This window comes from the organism of the source record quoted next, unplaced genomic scaffold (genome assembly GCF_019419815.1).
Source record: "Pyrus x bretschneideri cultivar Hongxiangsu unplaced genomic scaffold, Pyrus_bretschneideri_v1 Contig4, whole genome shotgun sequence".
NCBI lineage: Eukaryota > Viridiplantae > Streptophyta > Magnoliopsida > Rosales > Rosaceae > Pyrus > Pyrus x bretschneideri.
In genome coordinates this window covers 742,760-758,876 of record NW_025999723.1, presented here as the reverse complement: position 1 = coordinate 758,876, position 16,117 = coordinate 742,760, and the positions used below count along the sequence as shown (strand labels likewise).

At 41.8% G+C, this 16,117-nt stretch overlaps 5 protein-coding genes across 8 annotated transcripts; 3 read left to right on the top strand and 2 right to left on the bottom strand.

Moving 5' to 3' along the window:
* The first annotated feature begins 61 nt into the window (after positions 1-61).
* On the top strand, positions 62-2,097 carry LOC103951537 (60S ribosomal protein L13-3). Of its 3 annotated transcripts, XM_048565115.1 has the most exons (6): positions 130-200; positions 541-588; positions 680-795; positions 959-1,092; positions 1,462-1,620; positions 1,719-2,097. In XM_048565115.1, exons 3-6 carry the CDS (start codon positions 687-689, stop codon positions 1,938-1,940), a joined length of 624 nt encoding a protein of 207 aa, XP_048421072.1. In that variant the 5' UTR covers positions 130-200; positions 541-588; positions 680-686; the 3' UTR covers positions 1,941-2,097. The 3 variants fall into 3 exon arrangements, with proteins under 3 accessions (XP_048421071.1, XP_048421072.1, XP_048421073.1); XM_048565114.1 differs by lacking the exon at positions 541-588 and having other exon boundaries at positions 62-200; XM_048565116.1 differs by lacking the exon at positions 130-200 and having other exon boundaries at positions 551-577.
* Positions 2,098-3,083: 986 nt separating this feature from the next.
* LOC103951536 (protein AGENET DOMAIN (AGD)-CONTAINING P1) lies at positions 3,084-5,253 on the bottom strand. Its single transcript, XM_009362947.2, has 3 exons — positions 4,723-5,253; positions 3,914-4,360; positions 3,084-3,392 (listed from the first exon to the last, which is right to left on the bottom strand). Exons 1-3 carry the CDS (start codon positions 5,179-5,181, stop codon positions 3,378-3,380), a joined length of 921 nt encoding a protein of 306 aa, XP_009361222.2. The 5' UTR covers positions 5,182-5,253; the 3' UTR covers positions 3,084-3,377.
* On the top strand, positions 5,236-11,118 carry LOC103951535 (pentatricopeptide repeat-containing protein At3g18110, chloroplastic). 2 transcript variants are annotated; one of them, XM_009362945.3, is made up of 6 exons: positions 5,236-9,106; positions 9,221-9,421; positions 9,542-9,632; positions 9,732-10,330; positions 10,474-10,554; positions 10,707-11,118. In XM_009362945.3, exons 1-4 carry the CDS (start codon positions 5,469-5,471, stop codon positions 10,290-10,292), a joined length of 4,491 nt encoding a protein of 1,496 aa, XP_009361220.2. In that variant the 5' UTR covers positions 5,236-5,468; the 3' UTR covers positions 10,293-10,330; positions 10,474-10,554; positions 10,707-11,118. The 2 variants fall into 2 exon arrangements, with proteins under 2 accessions (XP_009361220.2, XP_048421067.1); XM_048565110.1 differs by having other exon boundaries at positions 10,656-11,118.
* Positions 11,119-11,604: 486 nt separating this feature from the next.
* On the bottom strand, positions 11,605-14,456 carry LOC103951534 (SWR1 complex subunit 2). Its single transcript, XM_009362943.3, has 11 exons — positions 14,250-14,456; positions 14,095-14,164; positions 13,918-13,989; positions 13,769-13,815; positions 13,448-13,691; positions 13,250-13,325; positions 13,002-13,121; positions 12,798-12,866; positions 12,655-12,697; positions 12,471-12,536; positions 11,605-12,315 (listed from the first exon to the last, which is right to left on the bottom strand). Exons 1-11 carry the CDS (start codon positions 14,318-14,320, stop codon positions 12,126-12,128), a joined length of 1,068 nt encoding a protein of 355 aa, XP_009361218.2. The 5' UTR covers positions 14,321-14,456; the 3' UTR covers positions 11,605-12,125.
* A 108-nt stretch (positions 14,457-14,564) lies between these two features.
* Positions 14,565-15,907, top strand: LOC103951533. The gene is made up of 4 exons (XM_009362942.3): positions 14,565-14,961; positions 15,069-15,122; positions 15,236-15,358; positions 15,504-15,907. The coding sequence occupies exons 1-4, from the start codon at positions 14,605-14,607 to the stop codon at positions 15,681-15,683; spliced, it is 714 nt and encodes a 237-aa protein (XP_009361217.2). The 5' UTR covers positions 14,565-14,604; the 3' UTR covers positions 15,684-15,907.
* Positions 15,908-16,117: the final 210 nt, after the last annotated feature.

Below are 16,117 nucleotides of genomic sequence, written 5' to 3'. Positions count from 1 at the left end.
CAAGAAAAGTAGCCCGTTTTGAAAGATAAACAGTTTGAGCCCGCATGAGTAAAATTACTTACTATACGAGGCCCAAAACGTCCGGCCCAGTACTAACGACACGCGAGTTTAACCCGAGCTGCATGCAGCGTAGTTGGGGCTGCGCGAGTGGAGGAAGCAAGGGAGCATTTCATCGACGCCGACACCGACGCCGATTTCAGGTTATCCTTTCTTTCTCTTTCCCTCTCTATTTTTCTCTAGAAATCTTCGATTAATTGTGTCCAATTTCATTGCTTTCTTCGTCTCATGTGTCCTTCACCCGCCGAACGAAGATTTAGGTGTTTGAATTTGCAAATGCTTAGATTTGTAGGGTTTTATTGCTTCTGATATGTTGTGGATTTTTCTTAATTTTGGTTTTGTACGGGTTAGGTCGCTGAGTTTTTTAATGAACTGGAATAACTTTTGTATGTTGGAATCTGTCTGTGCTAGCAAATGTATTGCATTTTCTCAACTCTATGGTTCGTATTTTTTAGGGTTTTTAATTACTTGTTATTGATTCAGGAAGAAGATTGTTTTCGTGTTTTTCGTTCGATATTCGGTATTTGCTGTGTGAGTTGTGCATTTGGAGTTCTGAGTGAAGTTAACATAAATGGAATATGGATTTTGTGTTTCTGAATTATGCGATTCGGTTTCCTTGTAGGTAAGCCATGGTGAAGCACAACAACGTTATCCCGAGCTCTCACTTCAGGAAGCATTGGCAGAACTATGTCAAGACCTGGTTTAACCAACCTGCTAGGAAGACCAGGAGGAGGACTGGTGAGTTACACTAGTCGTGTTTATCACCTCTTTTCTTGTTTCTTAGCTTTACGTCTACTCTTTTGTGTGCCCCGTACTAAACACTGTCGCTCACATCATCCTGCTTATTTCACAAACGATCATTTGTAATTTGACTGACTTGACTCTTTTATAATATCATCAGCTCGCCAGAAGAAGGCTGTGAAAATCTTCCCTCGTCCAACCACTGGGCCCCTGCGTCCCATTGTTCATGGACAGACTCTCAAGTATAACATGAAAGTGAGAGCTGGTAGAGGCTTTACTCTTGAAGAATTGAAGGTAAGTCAGGCGTCTAGTGTTATTTACTCATGGATTCCAATTATGGCATGCGAGTTTTATGGAAATCTTTGACAAAGTGCTTCATTTCATTCCTCTATTTTGCTTTGGAATTAGTGTTGGAATTCATCCAGCTTTTATTGTACGAGTTTATTGAAGTTGATTACAGGATGAAGTGTTATAAGGATAAATAAAATACGATTGTTTTTCAGTTTCGAAACATTTGCAGATCGCCAGATTCCATAAAAATATAAACATGATCCTAAATTTGGAATTCTTAGATCAGTTTTTGTGTTTATTTTGCTTCTGGTTTTAACAGATGAGCTTTTATGTGATGATTTTAACAAGTTGTTTACCTTGTTTGCTTACCAGTCTGCCGGGATTCCAAAGAAACTTGCACCAACAATTGGAATTTCTGTTGATCATCGTAGGAAGAATCGTTCTCTCGAGGGTCTTCAAGCTAATGTTCAGCGTCTGAAGACATACAAGGCCAAATTAGTGGTCTTCCCAAGACGCGCCAAGCATATCAAGGTGATGTTAAGTGGTTGATGTAGAGAAGTTTAAGAATGTTGATTTTATGTGTGCATGGTATCTTATCTTCATAAGTTCGTTTTTTTTTTTTTCCTCAGGCTGGTGATTCTCCTGCGGAGGAAATTGCCAATGCCACCCAGCTCCAAGGCCCCTACCTTCCAATTGCACGTGAGAAGCCTACAGTTGAGCTTGTGAAGGTTACCGATGAGTTGAAATCATTCAAGGCATATGACAAACTTCGCGTGGAGAGGATGAACACACGCCATATTGGTGCCAGGCTCAAGAAGGCAGCAGAGGCAGAGAAGGAAGAGAAGAAATAGAGAGCTTGATGCGCACTTGGTGTCGGGTTTCATTTTGGAAGGATTTTTGTTTTAGATTTTCATCTGTTAATTGCGGGATTTGTTTCTTGAACCCATCAATTTTAGAGTTTGTAAACTTAAGTAATCCAAGTTAAAGAGATGCTTCCATTGCTGTTTATTTCTGATACCATATTGGTGTTTATTTCTGGTGGCATATTGGTGTTTTGTTATTTGTGCTTGCATTTGATTTCGAATGATGTCGATTAAAAGCATATGATTTGGATCCAAGTTCCCTTGAATTGTTCATTCACATCAATATCAAATGGTTCAATCCCAGATCATACCATCTACCAAAACAAGGACCACAAATCATAATCTGTCTGCAAACTCCTTACTCCGTAAGATTGAGCAGCAAAACGCACTGGTAAGTTAGTGTATCTCTTTCAAAAACTATACAAGAAATTTGCTGGTTTCGAAGCTTGGACTCGGATCAAATCCAATGGCCATATTCCCCCGCAGAAATATCACAAACCTTCCAAATAGCACGTCCTTGCCAGTCCTCGTCTAAAACACCAGAGTCGTGGTCAGAGTCGTTCTGATGGTCTTCGCCAAAGTCGGCACAAACAATGTCATAGCCACTGCCAATTTTAGCGCCCTTGAGGATCAAAACAAATTAGGGGCAATTGCAATCCAAGTGGTTGCCTTCCTTAAGACAGACTTCACAAAAATAACCTACCTCTTTGATTAGGAGTTGATCCCTTTTCATTTCATCAACAACGGCCTGAATATCTTCTTCTTTCACTGTTTGTTTCTTTGTTCAAAAGATACATCAACCCACACAAGATAAACAGTTTTAGACCTTCCAATTGCACGTGAGAATAAGCCTACGGTTGAGCTTGTGAAGATTACCGACGAGTTGAGGCATATGACAAACTTGGCATGGAGAGGATGAACAAACGCCACGTTGGTGCCAGGCTCAAGAAGGCAGCCGAGGCAGACAAGGAAGAGAAGAGCTAGAGAGCTTTGGAGTCGTTTTAGGTTTTCATCTGTCGATTTGCTTCTTCAACCCATCAATTTTAGCGTTTGTTATATCTGATACCATATTGGGATTTTGTTATTCGTGATTGCATTTGATTTCGAATGATGCGGATTAAAAGCATATAATTTGGATCCAAGTCCCCTTGAATTGTTCATTCACATCAAAATCAGATTGTTCAATTCCAGATCATAATATCCACCAAAACAAGAATCACAAATCATAATCTCTGCAAAAACTCCTACTAATTCCGTACGATTGAGCAGCAAAACGCGCTGGTAAGTTAGTGCTCTCTCTTTCAAAAACTACACAAGAAATCGCAAGCAAATCCAACGACGACTCTGGAGTCTACTACCAGGCGTGCCAAGAACCCCACAAAAAATGTCCACCACCTCCCGATGGAATGCTTTCACGATAAGAACTCAATGCTTCAATGCCTGAAAAAATTTGTTAGATAGCATGCCGATGTAAGGATCTTCATAGAAATGAGTTATCAAACTATTTTCCCCCATCTCCATCTGCAATAATTACTACTGCCTAAAAACCTCACCGAAACTTGGAAAGAAATGAGACATTAAGCATGATTTATCTCCGAGTTCAAACGTGGCTTAAAACCCTAGATCCTGATACATCGATACTCCGCAAGACTAACTGTAACGAAATAATCTGGATTTGATTAGTTTCAACCACATAACTGGTTTAACAATGCAGCTGAGTATTTATCAAAACTCGGCATGTCTAGATTGTGGGTGTTCACACACTTTGGCTACGCAAGAACTTCTAGGCAGATTCTACGTTTTCTGTTACTTACATTCCATGTGTTCTATCAAATTTGCGTTTCATTGTCAAAACACTATACACCGTTACTAACAGATTGTAAGTTCATAATCCGAAAATCTGAAGAGGAAGAACATGCTTAAAAATTGCATCAATAAAGGAGAGTGTTCAGACGTTATACCTGAGAAGCCATAACCCATGTTCTATCCATCCAATCTTGGCGTGGCCTCAAATCGGAGTGCTGAAACATCAGTTCATCATCTGTACCTTTGAAGTAAACTTTGTACCTTCGCCCGGGAAGGACCTTGCGAATCACACCTTCCCACCAGCCATCATTATAGAAAGCATCAACCTCTTCCGTCAGACTGAAACTTTCAGCCGCAACCACTTTTGGAGGACGAGGCCTTATGTGCTCTGCATCGACCTCTTCCGTCAACAACTCCTTCTTGTCATCTGTCTTTATTGTCTTGTATCGAATGAAAAACTTATTCTTCTCCATTACTTTGACAATATTTGCAGCAAACCAAGCGCCTTGAAATCCATCTTCATCAGTGCAAACCTCAACCGTTGTTCCTTCCATCAATTCCTCCTTCATCTGAGTCTTTGGTTCTTTGGCATCTAAGACATCCTGCAGTCCGAGTTTTGACGAGGTTGCACTTAAAAACAAGACACAAGAAATTTGCAAGTCTTATCCCACTAAGTGGCGTCGGTTGCATAAACCTTAGAACGCTACTGCGCTCAGTTTAACGAGATAACTTTCTTCAATTTGGATATGCATTACTCAGAAGAGCACAACACGATCCTTGGAATCTGAATTTTCACTGCGACTATAAATACTACTAGGAACATGTCACTACAAATCATCCTTAATCATTGGAAAAACACACATACGAACAAAGATTCTGTCTTTAATCCCTAACTGGCAACAGTTAAACAGCACAAATAATCAAAACCAAGAAAATGTAAGAAAAATTGAAAAAAATTACTTACTCCTTGTTGAAGAGGTGGGACCCAGGACCCCTCTACCCACTCTCGGTGAAGCCGCAGCTCCTCGGGCTCGAACTCAAACTTCTCCTTGGCGAACCGGAAGTAAACCCCAAGCGTGTTGTCCACCAAAACATCACTGACCACGACGCCCTCCCACCACCCGCCGCAAAAGAAGGCGTCCACCACGTCGCCCAATTTGAACCGGTAGTCGTTTTCTCGCGGCGGAGGAGGCCGGAGGAGAGCCGCGTCGACCTCTTCCCTCAGCGCCGCCTTGCCGCCCTTGTGGCCGCCGCTGATCTTGCGATCGATCCGGGCCTTCACTCTGTTGTACTCTACTTTGAATTTCGATTTTGTTCTCGACATGGCGACGATTTTCGCCTGGAATGTGGTGCCGCGCATGTTGTGGATTGGGGAGGTGACCTCCACCTCGTCGCCTACCTCGAAGTGGGGGTCGTCCGCCATGGCCGTCGCCTGCGAAGCTCTCTGTCAGGTAGGTCTCTAAGTCTTGGACTCTTAGGCTCAGAGCCCATCGGCATTCAAACTCGTGCCCTTATATATAACATTTAAAGCCGAAAAGCCCAGTCACATCGTTGGCCCAATCCTAGACAGAAATATCTACGACTGATAGCATCATCTTCTTCTTCCCAACCAAAAACGCGAGCACCAGAGCTCCGTCTCTGCAACCTCTCAAATTCGACGGAAACAAACAATGGAAGAAGAATAACGCTGCAGTCTAAACCACAGCAGCCATGGCGTTCTCAGGAGTGCTGACCGTCACCACGTCACCCTTACTGCATTCAAGCTCGATGTCCTCCTCACCTTCAATTTCCAAGGTATGCAGCAAACCAACTTCTCTAATTTCTTGCTCTTTGACACCTACGCCGCCGTCTGCCACCGATTCTACTTCTAGATTTTCCGCGGAGCCACCGTCTGACTCTATTACTACAACTAACGTGAAAACCGCTCAGAAATTTAGCTACAGCAGAGCCTCCCCATCAGTCAGATGGCCCCACTTGAAACTAACAGAAACTTACCCCTCACCACCTACACAATTCACCGTTGCTTCTCCTCCGCCGAACCATGTCGTCGGCGATTCCCCTGATGGTGGAGAGGAAGACCAGAATTTGGGTTCTGTGGGAGCTTTGGAGGAGAGGAATGACGAAACCCAACAAGTGCTGGGGAGGCCGAGCAAAACCAAGGCGAAGAAAATGACGAAACTTGCTCTCAAAAGAGCAAAAGATTGGCGGGAAAGAGTGAAGCTTTTTACTGATAGGATTTTGGGGTTGAAATCCGACGAGTTTGTAGCCAATGTGTTGGATGATAGGAGAGTTCAAATGACTCCGACTGATTTTTGCTTTGTGGTGAAATGGGTAGGCCAGTCGAGCTGGCAGCGCGCATTGGAGGTGTACGAATGGTTGAATTTACGCCATTGGTACTCCCCAAATGCTCGAATGCTTGCCACTATCTTGGCTGTTCTTGGAAAGGCTAACCAAGAAGAATTGGCTGTGGAGATATTTCAAAGGGCTGAACCTGGAATTGGGAATACAGTCCAAGTGTACAATGCAATGATGGGTGTTTATGCTCGAAATGGTCGGTTTAGCAAGGTCCAAGGACTGCTCGATGTAATGCGTGAGAGAGGGTGCGAACCGGACCTTGTGAGTCTCAATACTTTGATCAATGCTCGGCTAAGGTCAGGTGCAAAGACACCAAATTTGGGAATTGAACTTTTGAATGAGGTGAGAAGGGCGGGTCTTAGGCCTGATATAATCACTTATAACACTCTTATAAGTGGCTGTTCGCGTGAATCTAATTTAGAGGAGGCAGTGAATGTTTACAATGACATGGAAGCACATAATTGCCAACCTGATCTTTGGACTTATAATGCCATGATTTCGGTGTATGGGAGATGTGGAGAGTCAAGCAAAGCCGAGAAGCTCTTTAAGGAATTGGAGTCGAAAGGGTTTTTCCCAGATGCAGTGACATATAATTCTTTGTTGTATGCTTTTGCAAGAGAACTTGATATAGAGAAAGTAAGGGATATTGGTGAAGATATGGTGAAAATGGGGTTTGGTAAAGATGAGATGACGTATAATACCATCATCCACATGTATGGAAAGCAGGGCCAGCATGATTTAGCATTTCAGGTTTACAGGGACATGAAAATGCTAGGCCGGATTCCTGATGCTGTTACCTACACTGTGTTGATAGATTCACTTGGAAAAGCAAATAAGATAACACAGGCTGCTAATGTAATGTCAGAGATGTTGGACAGTGGAGTGAAACCCACTCTTCGGACGTATAGTGCTTTGATGTGTGCATATGCCAAGGCTGGTAAACAGGTGGAGGCTCAAGAGACATTTGATTGCATGGTTAGGTCGGGTATTAGACCTGATCATCTGGCATACTCCATTATGTTGGATATCTATCTAAAGGTCAATGAGACAAAGAACGCAATGGCATTGTATCACGAAATGATGCAGGATGGTTTCATGCCAGATAATATTCTCTATGGGGTCATGCTGCGGGTTCTTGGAAAAGAGAATAAATTGGAAGGCATTGAAAAAGTGATCAGAGATATGGAAAACGTTGGTGGTATGAACCCACAAGTTATCTCTTCTATTCTTGTTAAGGGAGAATGCTATGACCAAGCTGCCAGAATGTTGAGATTAGCTATTAGTAGTGGCTATGAACTAGACCGGGAAAATCTTTTATCTATTCTTAGCTCGTATAGTTCATGTGGAAGGCACTCAGAAGCATGTGAATTGCTTGAATTTTTGAGAGAACACGCTCCCAGTTCCACCCAACTGATAAATGAAGCACTGGTTGTCATACAATGCAAGGCTCGTGAATTTGATGCTGCCTTGGTGGAATATAGTAATACCAGGGGATTCCATTCTTTTAGTAGAAGTCCTACCATGTATGAAATTCTTATTCAAGGCTGCCAAGAGAATGAACTCCTTGGTGAAGCTTCTCAGGTTTATTCTGACATGAGATTATATGGCGTTGACCCCTCTCAACATCTTTACCAAATTATGGTGCTCATATATTGTACGATGGGTTTCCCTGAGACAGCACATCATTTGATTGATCAGGCAGAGACAAAAGGCATTTTATTTGACAATGTCAACATATATGTTGATGTTATTGAAGTCTATGGGAAATTGAAGCAGTGGCAGAAAGCTGAAAGTTTGGTGGGAAGTCTCAGACAGAGATGTAAATCAGTGGATAGGAAGGTCTGGAATGCCTTGATACAAGCTTATGCTGCAAGTGGTTGCTATGAGCGAGCTAGAGTGATATTTAACACAATGATGAGAGATGGTCCTTCCCCAACAGTAGATTCTGTTAATGGTCTTTTGCAAGCTCTGGTTGTTGATGGGAGATTGGACGAACTCTATGTTCTAATCGAGGAGTTGCAAGATATGGGTTTTAAAATAAGCAAGAGTTCAATTCTCTTGACACTTGAAGCATTTGCTCGAGACGGTAACATATTTGAGGTTAAGAAGATATACCAAGGAATGAAGGCTGCAGGCTATTTTCCCAACATGGATTGTTTCAGGATTATGATCAAGTTATTGTGCAGGGGAAAACGAATAATGGATGTTGAAGCAATGGTTTCTGAGATGGAAGAGGCAGGATTCAGGCCTGATCTCTCAATATGGAATTCTATGCTTAAGTTATATGCAGGAATTGCGGATTTCAAAAAGACAGTTAAAGTATACCAGCGGATTAAAGAGGCTGCACTTCAACCAGATGAGGATACTTATAATACTTTAATCATAATGTACTGCAAAGATCGTAGACCAGAGGAAGGTTTGTCATTGATGCATGAAATGAGAAGGCAGGGGCTAGAACCTAAGTTGGATACTTACAAAAGTTTAATTTCAGCGTTTGGTAAGCAGAAGTTGTTGGATCAAGCTGAGGAACTATTCGAAGAGTTAAGGTCAAATGGATGTAAATTGGATCGCTCATTTTATCATACCATGATGAAAATGTTTAGAAATTCAGGAGACCATGACAAAGCTGAGATGCTGTTGGCTACGATGAAGGAGTCTGGAATAGAACCCAACTCTGCCACAATGCATTTGCTTATGGTTTCTTATGGCAGCTCTGGACAGCCTCAAGAAGCTGAAAAGGTGCTTGACAATTTGAAAGTAACTGGCTTAGATCTTGATACGTTACCGTATAGTTCAGTTATTGGTGCTTATCTGAAGAACGGAGATTATAACATTGGAATTCAAAAGCTCAACGAGATGAAGGAAGGCGGTCCGGCGCCAGATCATAGACTTTGGACTTGTTTTATAAGGGCTGCAAGTTTGTCTCAGCACAGAAGTGAAGCTTTTATTCTCCTAAACGCACTGCGTGATGTTGGATTTGATCTTCCTATCAGGTAATTATTGGTTCTCATGTTGGAGAGAGACTGAAGCTCACAAACAAAATTTCTTCTTCTTCCATGCTTTATTGTTTTGGCTGATCCATTTCCAAACAAATCGTTGTCTTGTAGGCTTGTGACCGAAAATCCTGAATCGCTAGTTTCAGAAGTAGACTGTTGTCTAGAGAAACTAGAACCCCTAGAAGACAATGCAGCCTTCAACTTTGTCAACGCATTGGAGGACCTTTTGTGGGCATATGAACTCCGAGCCACTGCTTCATGGGTTTTCCAATTGGCCGTAAAGAGAGGCATCTATAACAATAATGTGTTCAGGTAGGTATTGATAGGTCGAAATTGTGAAGGCTAACTTAACCAACAAACGATGTGCGTTTTCCTTATTATTCAGTATTATTTCGATCAGTTAGCTTATACCTAGTAACCCTTTAAATGCAGGGTAGCTGACAAAGACTGGGGTGCTGATTTTAGAAAGTTGTCAGCTGGTTCTGCTCTTGTTGGTCTTACATTATGGCTTGATCAGATGCAGGCAACTCTCTTTTTCCCCAGTAGTTTTCTTTGCTATCTACCCTTTTGTATCTCCACTTTCATTTCTGAGTCTTACACAGAGGTCCTTAACATATGGCAGGATGCATCCTTGGAGGGTTATCCAGAGTCTCCGAAATCAGTTGTCCTGATAACGGGAACATCCGAGTACAACATGGTTTCACTTAATAGCACATTGAAGGCATGCCTTTGGGAGATGGGTTCGCCTTTTCTGCCTTGCAAAACACGAAGCGGCCTTCTAGTAGCAAAGGCACACTCCCTCAGGATGTGGTTAAAGGACTCCCCGTTTTGCTTGGACCTTGAGTTGAAAGATGCCCCATCTCTCCCCGAATCAAACTCAATGCAGCTCATCGATGGATGCTTCCTAAGACGCGGTCTCGTTCCTGCGTTTAAGGAGATAACTGAGAAGCTTGGACTAGTGAGACCAAAGAAATTTGCTAGATTGGCTCTGCTATCAGATGAAAAGAGAGAGAAGGTTATCGAAGCTGACATTGAGGGGAGGAAAGAGAAGTTAGAAAAAATGAAGGAAAAGGGGGAACCGAGGAGGGTGAGCAGGATTAAAAGGCTTGGGAAGAGGAAGTATGTAAGACCAATGTTGTCAAATACCAAACATATTGTATCAGCAAGAAAAGCCTTCAAATAGATATGTATATGGAGACCCCATTGGGAAGAAGCTTTGAGGTAAGCATATGAGCTCACATTCCGAAATTATGCAAATATTTTGTCTTGTTGATCATTTCGTGTTCGACTATTTGCTTTTTTGTTTCGTGTTTTTTAAGACAATTTTCTTGCTGTGGTTTGCATTATCCGGATGGCTTTTTCAGATATTGATTTTCGCTATTTGGGTGCTTCCATTTGCTGCTCCTCTTCTCATCGGAGCAGTTGCCAACAACCTTTTTATTAAGGTATTACTGGTTGCATATGTTTGTGGTTAGTGATCTGCTAGTCTGCAACTAAACCGATTGGGTTTGTATGGAAATTTTAACTTTTTAACGCAATCAATCAGATGGCTATTTGAATGGCTAAGTGTGTTGTGCGAAATTTGGAATTTGGACAGGGTGCTGTCGGGCTTGTAAGAGGCAATTTGTTGGTTACAAGAATCGAGTAATCCGTTGTGGAAGCTGTGGAAACAGTGTGGCAGCCAGATTTTCAAGAGACGGTAGGGGAGGCCCTTCTTCGTCAAAGTCAGAGCCGGAGATTATTGATGTTGAAGTTGATGAGAAATGAAGAGAAACCCAAGATGTGGGGGAAAATCGCGTATGGTAGACTTTTAGATTACATACAGAGCAATGAGAAGGCACAAGAGTTTTTACTTTAATTTTGATACAGAGTCTTGTTCTTTGCTTTCGTGTCCGTGTAAATAGTGCCATCTGTATTAGTTCTTGCAAGAATTGTGCAACATGCCAATGTGTACATCTTTTTCTCTACTGGGAAGACTCGGAAAACAAAATTCATGGCCTTGTTAGTGATGACTGATCAGCAATTTTTGGTGCTTCTGTTTGCTTTAATCTGGAGTCAGGATAAGTTGTCGTGTTATTTTACAAGGCATTTCGCTTTTATTGGACTCAAAACAACTCCATTTGTCGCAGTTTCTTGTTATTGTTTCCCTTTTCGGCTTATATAGACATCTGTATTGAAATTCTCAGGTCATTTTTCGGATTACGCTGTGAACTCTTAGCTTAGCTAGCTTCCAGTTGCATTGTTTTAGTTAACAGTTTGATTTTTATTCAATCGAGTCTGGTCTATATTTTATCTATGCTCCTAACATTTGATTCTATGTCATGTGTCACTACAATCTGCATTGCTTTCTAATTACAAGCGATATTCTTCACTAATCTTAGTATTCAGACCCAAAATGCTGTAAATTGAAGAAAATTGCCATAATCCACCACTTCCATTTTTTTTAAGTTACGCTTATCGCTACTCGGAAAAATGAAATAGTAGAAACATGTAAGAACCGAGTGTAAGTGACCAAATTTATAGAAGGCCAAAACTGGAAAACACAAACTATTAACATGAAATGACTGCATCGGCAACAAAATACACCGAAAAAATAGAGCTTTAGATGATCAACGTGACGTAGAATGCAATGCAACATCTGCAATATATCACATAGAACACTGCTTCCGTCTGTTGCAACTCACCGGCTCTTCATTCCAAAACAGTAGTTGGACATAGGCACCCGGCTAGAACGATCAAATCTTGCACCATACAACCCTACTGCCAACATAATTGCAGAGAAATACTTGTGCAACTTCTCCCTAGAGCTTTTATCGTCTTTCATCGAGTAATTTATATCCTAGTTCTTCTGTACCACACCGATTAGGCCTCTGCCCAAAAACATATAACATTTCTTCCCTTTATGAAATCACACACGGCAAACAAAGCCTTCCGAGAGTACCATGAGACATTGAGCAAGGGTATCCTATGAGAATAATATCAGATTCAACAGATACTCTTCAGATTATCATGGAACCTAATCGGAAGATTCGCTTTCAAGAGCTGGAATTCTGCGGAAGCGTGCAAAATATCGAGAGTACGACACATCCACGTTATTTGACGCCACGGATCTCTTCTGCCTTGCCGCAAACCCCTTACCAGAAAGTGAATCGTACAAGTCACCCAGGTCCATCTCTTTTCTGACCCTACCACTTTCCTGTAGAAAACTGGAAATTTACAACCAAAAACATATCAGGGAATCTATATTAGATATAAAATATAACTAAAAAGCAGGAAACTATATCACAAGATCGAAATATTTGCTCATTGAAAGTGAATGCCTATTGCCTGGTGATGGTAAAACAATGAATTTTGACCATACCGTTGGCGAAGGATGTTAAAAGCTTCTTTTGTTGCATAAGGTAGCCCTGTCTTTGGATCACGGTACCTAAAGCATCAAATGAACCGAGATGGTAAGATAGGCGCCTTAAACATCACTCCTCACATTCTCTATGGGCATTCATAGCTGCTTGTCTAAACAACTACTCGGAAACCTAAGCACTTACTTGGCAGGTAAACCAGTAACAGCACAGACAGCTTTCTCAGGGTCTGGAAATAAAAAGGAATAAAAATACATGCATCAAAACCACGGTTATGATACCAAACTTTAAGAAACCCTGAATGTAACATTCATAAAACTATTACGTACAGGGAACAGGCGCGGTAGAGATTTCTGACTGAAATGACAATCCTCTACTGAATTCCAGATATGAGCGGCCTGAAGGAAATGTAACTTAGATTTCTTTCTAGGAAACTGATATTGCCATAATAACAAAATCTGCATGCGCGGACGGGTAATTCTTGTTTCCAAACAAACAAATTTGGTCAAAATAGTGTATTGCTGAAAGCTTACCATCTTTTGAGAAATAACGTACTTGTGGACCAGTATAGACAGCCTTATGTACAATTGCTCTTTTCTTAACTTCTTCCTCCCTTGCTAGAACACGCTCCAAATTTCTCAAGTTCATAATTTCTGTAGATTTACAGGTAACAAATCAAGCTTAGTTACAGCCTCACTTCCAAATAAACATTAACAAGTACCACGCAATTCACGTCACTTACTAATTAGTAATTACTAATGCTGAGACATAAAGTCCAAACCTGTTTGAGCTGCTTCTAAGAGCATCTCTTCTTGGGTCATCCTCTTCTCCTCGCCTTCCTTTTTTCTCTTAATTGGCTGATGAAAACCAAAATTGATATCCATTACAAACAGTATGACGTGTTTTGTCAAACACAACGGTCTCATAAACAATAAACACCACATCTTCAATCAGAATTTGAAGTTCATTCAAAACTGACCTTCATGGTTGCTTGCAAAGCCGCACGTATTGCATCCCTCTCAGCTTGACGGACAACCACTGAAGTTCTCGTAGATTTTCTCACAGTTCTCTCTACTTCTGCTTCCTCAGGAGCATCCTGATGTTGTTCGGGATGAGAAGACTTCTCAGTTCCATCCTTGGATTTTAGTTCCGACAGAACTCTCTTCTTCTTTTTCTTGCTCGATTGCTTTCCCGGATATATCAGCCGCTTCTTCGTCCTGACTCTGTTAATTCACCAAACACAATCAAGTCCGAGTAAAAGAAATCTAAATGTCATTTGTGCAAACAAAACTCAACCCACCTCTCATCTGCGTCGTTGTTTTCCGCTCCTTCGTCGGGGTCTGGCTCCTAACAACAGATTAAGAAACTCTAAGAAAGATCCAACTAGTACAATAGTAACATATAGAGTGAACAATCAATAAAAAATAAAAAATAAAAAAAAATCCTCACATCTTCGTCGAAATCGCTATCAAACTCATCAGCAACCTCAGGCTCTGCTTCATAGTTTCCATCATCTTCATCCTACCAAAATTTTCATACATAACATAACCTATAACTACAAAAAAATAATAACTGAAAAATATATAAAATTAGACCAAATTTAAAATATATTATTTATTTTTTCACCTCTTTGAGAGCCTCCTGATTCCAGAACATCTCATCCTCTTCGATTTCCTCATCGAGTAACTTAGTCATCCTGAAAAATCATTAAAAAATTTAAATTCTAAAAAATCGATTCCAAAATCTCGATACTTCTCGAATGAATCGGTTAATTTAATTACCTCTTCCCTCTGGTGGCGCGTGAGGTCGGATCGAGAAAAACAGCCGGCAGCTCATCCATTGGGACCTCCATGGCAAATCGAGAGAGATTTCGAGGACTAAACAGCAAAAACCGTTCCGATTTTGGATCAGCTGGACGGACCGTGCTCTGCCCTAGCTCTCCCCCGCCAAAGTTTCAATCTCACAGTTGAGTTAGGTACGTAAAGAGAAAGAGAAAGATATAAATGACACGTCGTGCGTTTTGCGGCTTGTTACGACGAACGACATGTCGTTAACTCCGTAGTGGAAGTGCTCACTCTATCAGTGTCAGTCCAGCTGGAGTTCTCCCTGTTTCTCTCCGTCTCTCTCTCATCTCTAATGGCGACAGCGCTTCGGTGCCCGCAAGCAGCGGTACGGCTTCCGTGGGGGGCGAGAAGGCCCAACGGCGGAAGAGGCCCCCGCCACTGCCAGGTGCCGAACATCCGGGCGTTCCAGCGTAGCGACATCGGAAGCTTCGCGAAGGACGCGTGGCGGAGCGCCAACGACGGATTCGAGCGGTTCCTTTTCGAGGCTAAGAAGACCGCCGAACGCCTCGACCGCCAGTACGCCCTCTCCCGCCGCTTCGACACAATCGCTCGCTCAGCCGCAACTCGCGCTAAAGAAATCGATAGGGAACTCGAGATTGGCACGCGCTGGCGCGCTTTCAGCATGGATTTCAACAGAAATTGGCCTAGGGTTTGTTCTTCTCCCGCTCTTACTCTTTTGCTTTCGGTATACATGTATGCGCATGTCGTTGCGTTTGGTGAATTTTCTGGTTTGGTTGGTGTTTGGCAACCTTGCAGTACAGGAAGCAGCTTTCTGATTCCTTGGAGACCCCGTTGGGAAGAAGCTTTGCGGTAAGCGTATGAGCTTACATTCCGAAATTATGTAAAGATTCTGTCTTTCCTGTTGATCATATCGTGTTCGACTAATTCGTATTTTCGCTTCATGTTTCTGAATGATTTTGAAGACCATTTTCTTCCTGTGGTTTGCATTATCCGGATGGCTTTTTCGGATATTGTTTTTCGCTACGTGGGTGCTTCCATTTGCTGCTCCTCTCCTCATAGGAGCTGCCAACAACCTTGTTATTAAGGTATTAATGGCTTTTTGTTAATGTTAGTGATCTGCTGGTCTGCAACTAAATCGAGTGAGTTGTATGGTAGTTTTAACTTTGTAACTCAATCGATCGGATGCCTATCCGAATGGCTAAATGTGTTTGTTTTTTGAAATTTGGACAGGGCGATTGTCCGGCTTGTAAGAGGCAATTTGTTGGTTACAAGAACCAAGTAATCCGTTGTGGAAGCTGTGGAAACACCGTGTGGCAGCCAAAATCAGACTTCTCTTCAAGAGACGGTAGAGGAGGCCCTTCTTCAAAGTCAGAGCCGGAGATTATTGATGTTGAATTTGAGGAGAAATGAAGAGAAACTCGAGATGTGGGGGATGATCGCGTATGGTAGAACTTTAGATTACATACATAGAGTAATGAGAAAAGCGTCAGAGTTTTTACTTTCCATTTATTTCGATATAAAGTCTTGTTCTTTGCTTTCGTGTGTGTGTGTGTGTGTGTAAATTGTGCCTCATGTGTTTTTGAATGTCTTGTAAGAACTGTGCATTCGTGCCAATGTATACATCTTTTTCTCTACTAGGAATGTTGAGAAAACAAAAAACATGGCCTTTTTGGTGCTTCTGGTAGATTTAATCTAGAGAACGGACAAATTGTCCTGTTATTTTGCAAGATATCTCGCTGTGTATCGGAAATTCAAAGCAACTGCACTTGTTGCAGTTTCTTGTTATTGTGGAGAATGTCTCGTTCGATGGAACGGTCTTCAGAACAATACAAATGACAGTGTGC

What these genes read in the sequence shown, in the direction of transcription:
- LOC103951537 (XM_048565114.1), top strand. Translation starts at nt 687, where the DNA reads ATGGTGAAGCACAACAACGTTATCCCGAGCTCTCACTTCAGGAAGCAT. An exon ending in TTACTCTTGAAGAATTGAAG is followed by an intron (nt 1,093 to 1,461) that starts GTAAGTCAGGCG and finishes TTTGCTTACCAG; the next exon opens with TCTGCCGGGATTCCAAAGAA. An exon ending in GACGCGCCAAGCATATCAAG is followed by an intron (nt 1,621 to 1,718) that starts GTGATGTTAAGT and finishes TTTTTTCCTCAG; the next exon opens with GCTGGTGATTCTCCTGCGGA.
- LOC103951536 (XM_009362947.2), bottom strand. Translation starts at nt 5,181, where the DNA reads ATGGCGGACGACCCCCACTTCGAGGTAGGCGACGAGGTGGAGGTCACC. An exon ending in TCCCACCTCTTCAACAAGGA is followed by an intron (nt 4,361 to 4,722) that starts GTAAGTAATTTT and finishes CTCGGACTGCAG; the next exon opens with GATGTCTTAGATGCCAAAGA.
- LOC103951535 (XM_009362945.3), top strand. Translation starts at nt 5,469, where the DNA reads ATGGCGTTCTCAGGAGTGCTGACCGTCACCACGTCACCCTTACTGCAT. An exon ending in GGATTTGATCTTCCTATCAG is followed by an intron (nt 9,107 to 9,220) that starts GTAATTATTGGT and finishes GTTGTCTTGTAG; the next exon opens with GCTTGTGACCGAAAATCCTG. An exon ending in TATGGCTTGATCAGATGCAG is followed by an intron (nt 9,633 to 9,731) that starts GCAACTCTCTTT and finishes AACATATGGCAG; the next exon opens with GATGCATCCTTGGAGGGTTA.
- LOC103951534 (XM_009362943.3), bottom strand. Translation starts at nt 14,320, where the DNA reads ATGGAGGTCCCAATGGATGAGCTGCCGGCTGTTTTTCTCGATCCGACC. An exon ending in ACGTTATTTCTCAAAAGATG is followed by an intron (nt 12,867 to 13,001) that starts GTAAGCTTTCAG and finishes CATTTCCTTCAG; the next exon opens with GCCGCTCATATCTGGAATTC. An exon ending in TTTAACATCCTTCGCCAACG is followed by an intron (nt 12,316 to 12,470) that starts GTATGGTCAAAA and finishes GTAAATTTCCAG; the next exon opens with TTTTCTACAGGAAAGTGGTA.
- LOC103951533 (XM_009362942.3), top strand. Translation starts at nt 14,605, where the DNA reads ATGGCGACAGCGCTTCGGTGCCCGCAAGCAGCGGTACGGCTTCCGTGG. An exon ending in CGTTGGGAAGAAGCTTTGCG is followed by an intron (nt 15,123 to 15,235) that starts GTAAGCGTATGA and finishes ATGATTTTGAAG; the next exon opens with ACCATTTTCTTCCTGTGGTT. An exon ending in CCAACAACCTTGTTATTAAG is followed by an intron (nt 15,359 to 15,503) that starts GTATTAATGGCT and finishes AAATTTGGACAG; the next exon opens with GGCGATTGTCCGGCTTGTAA.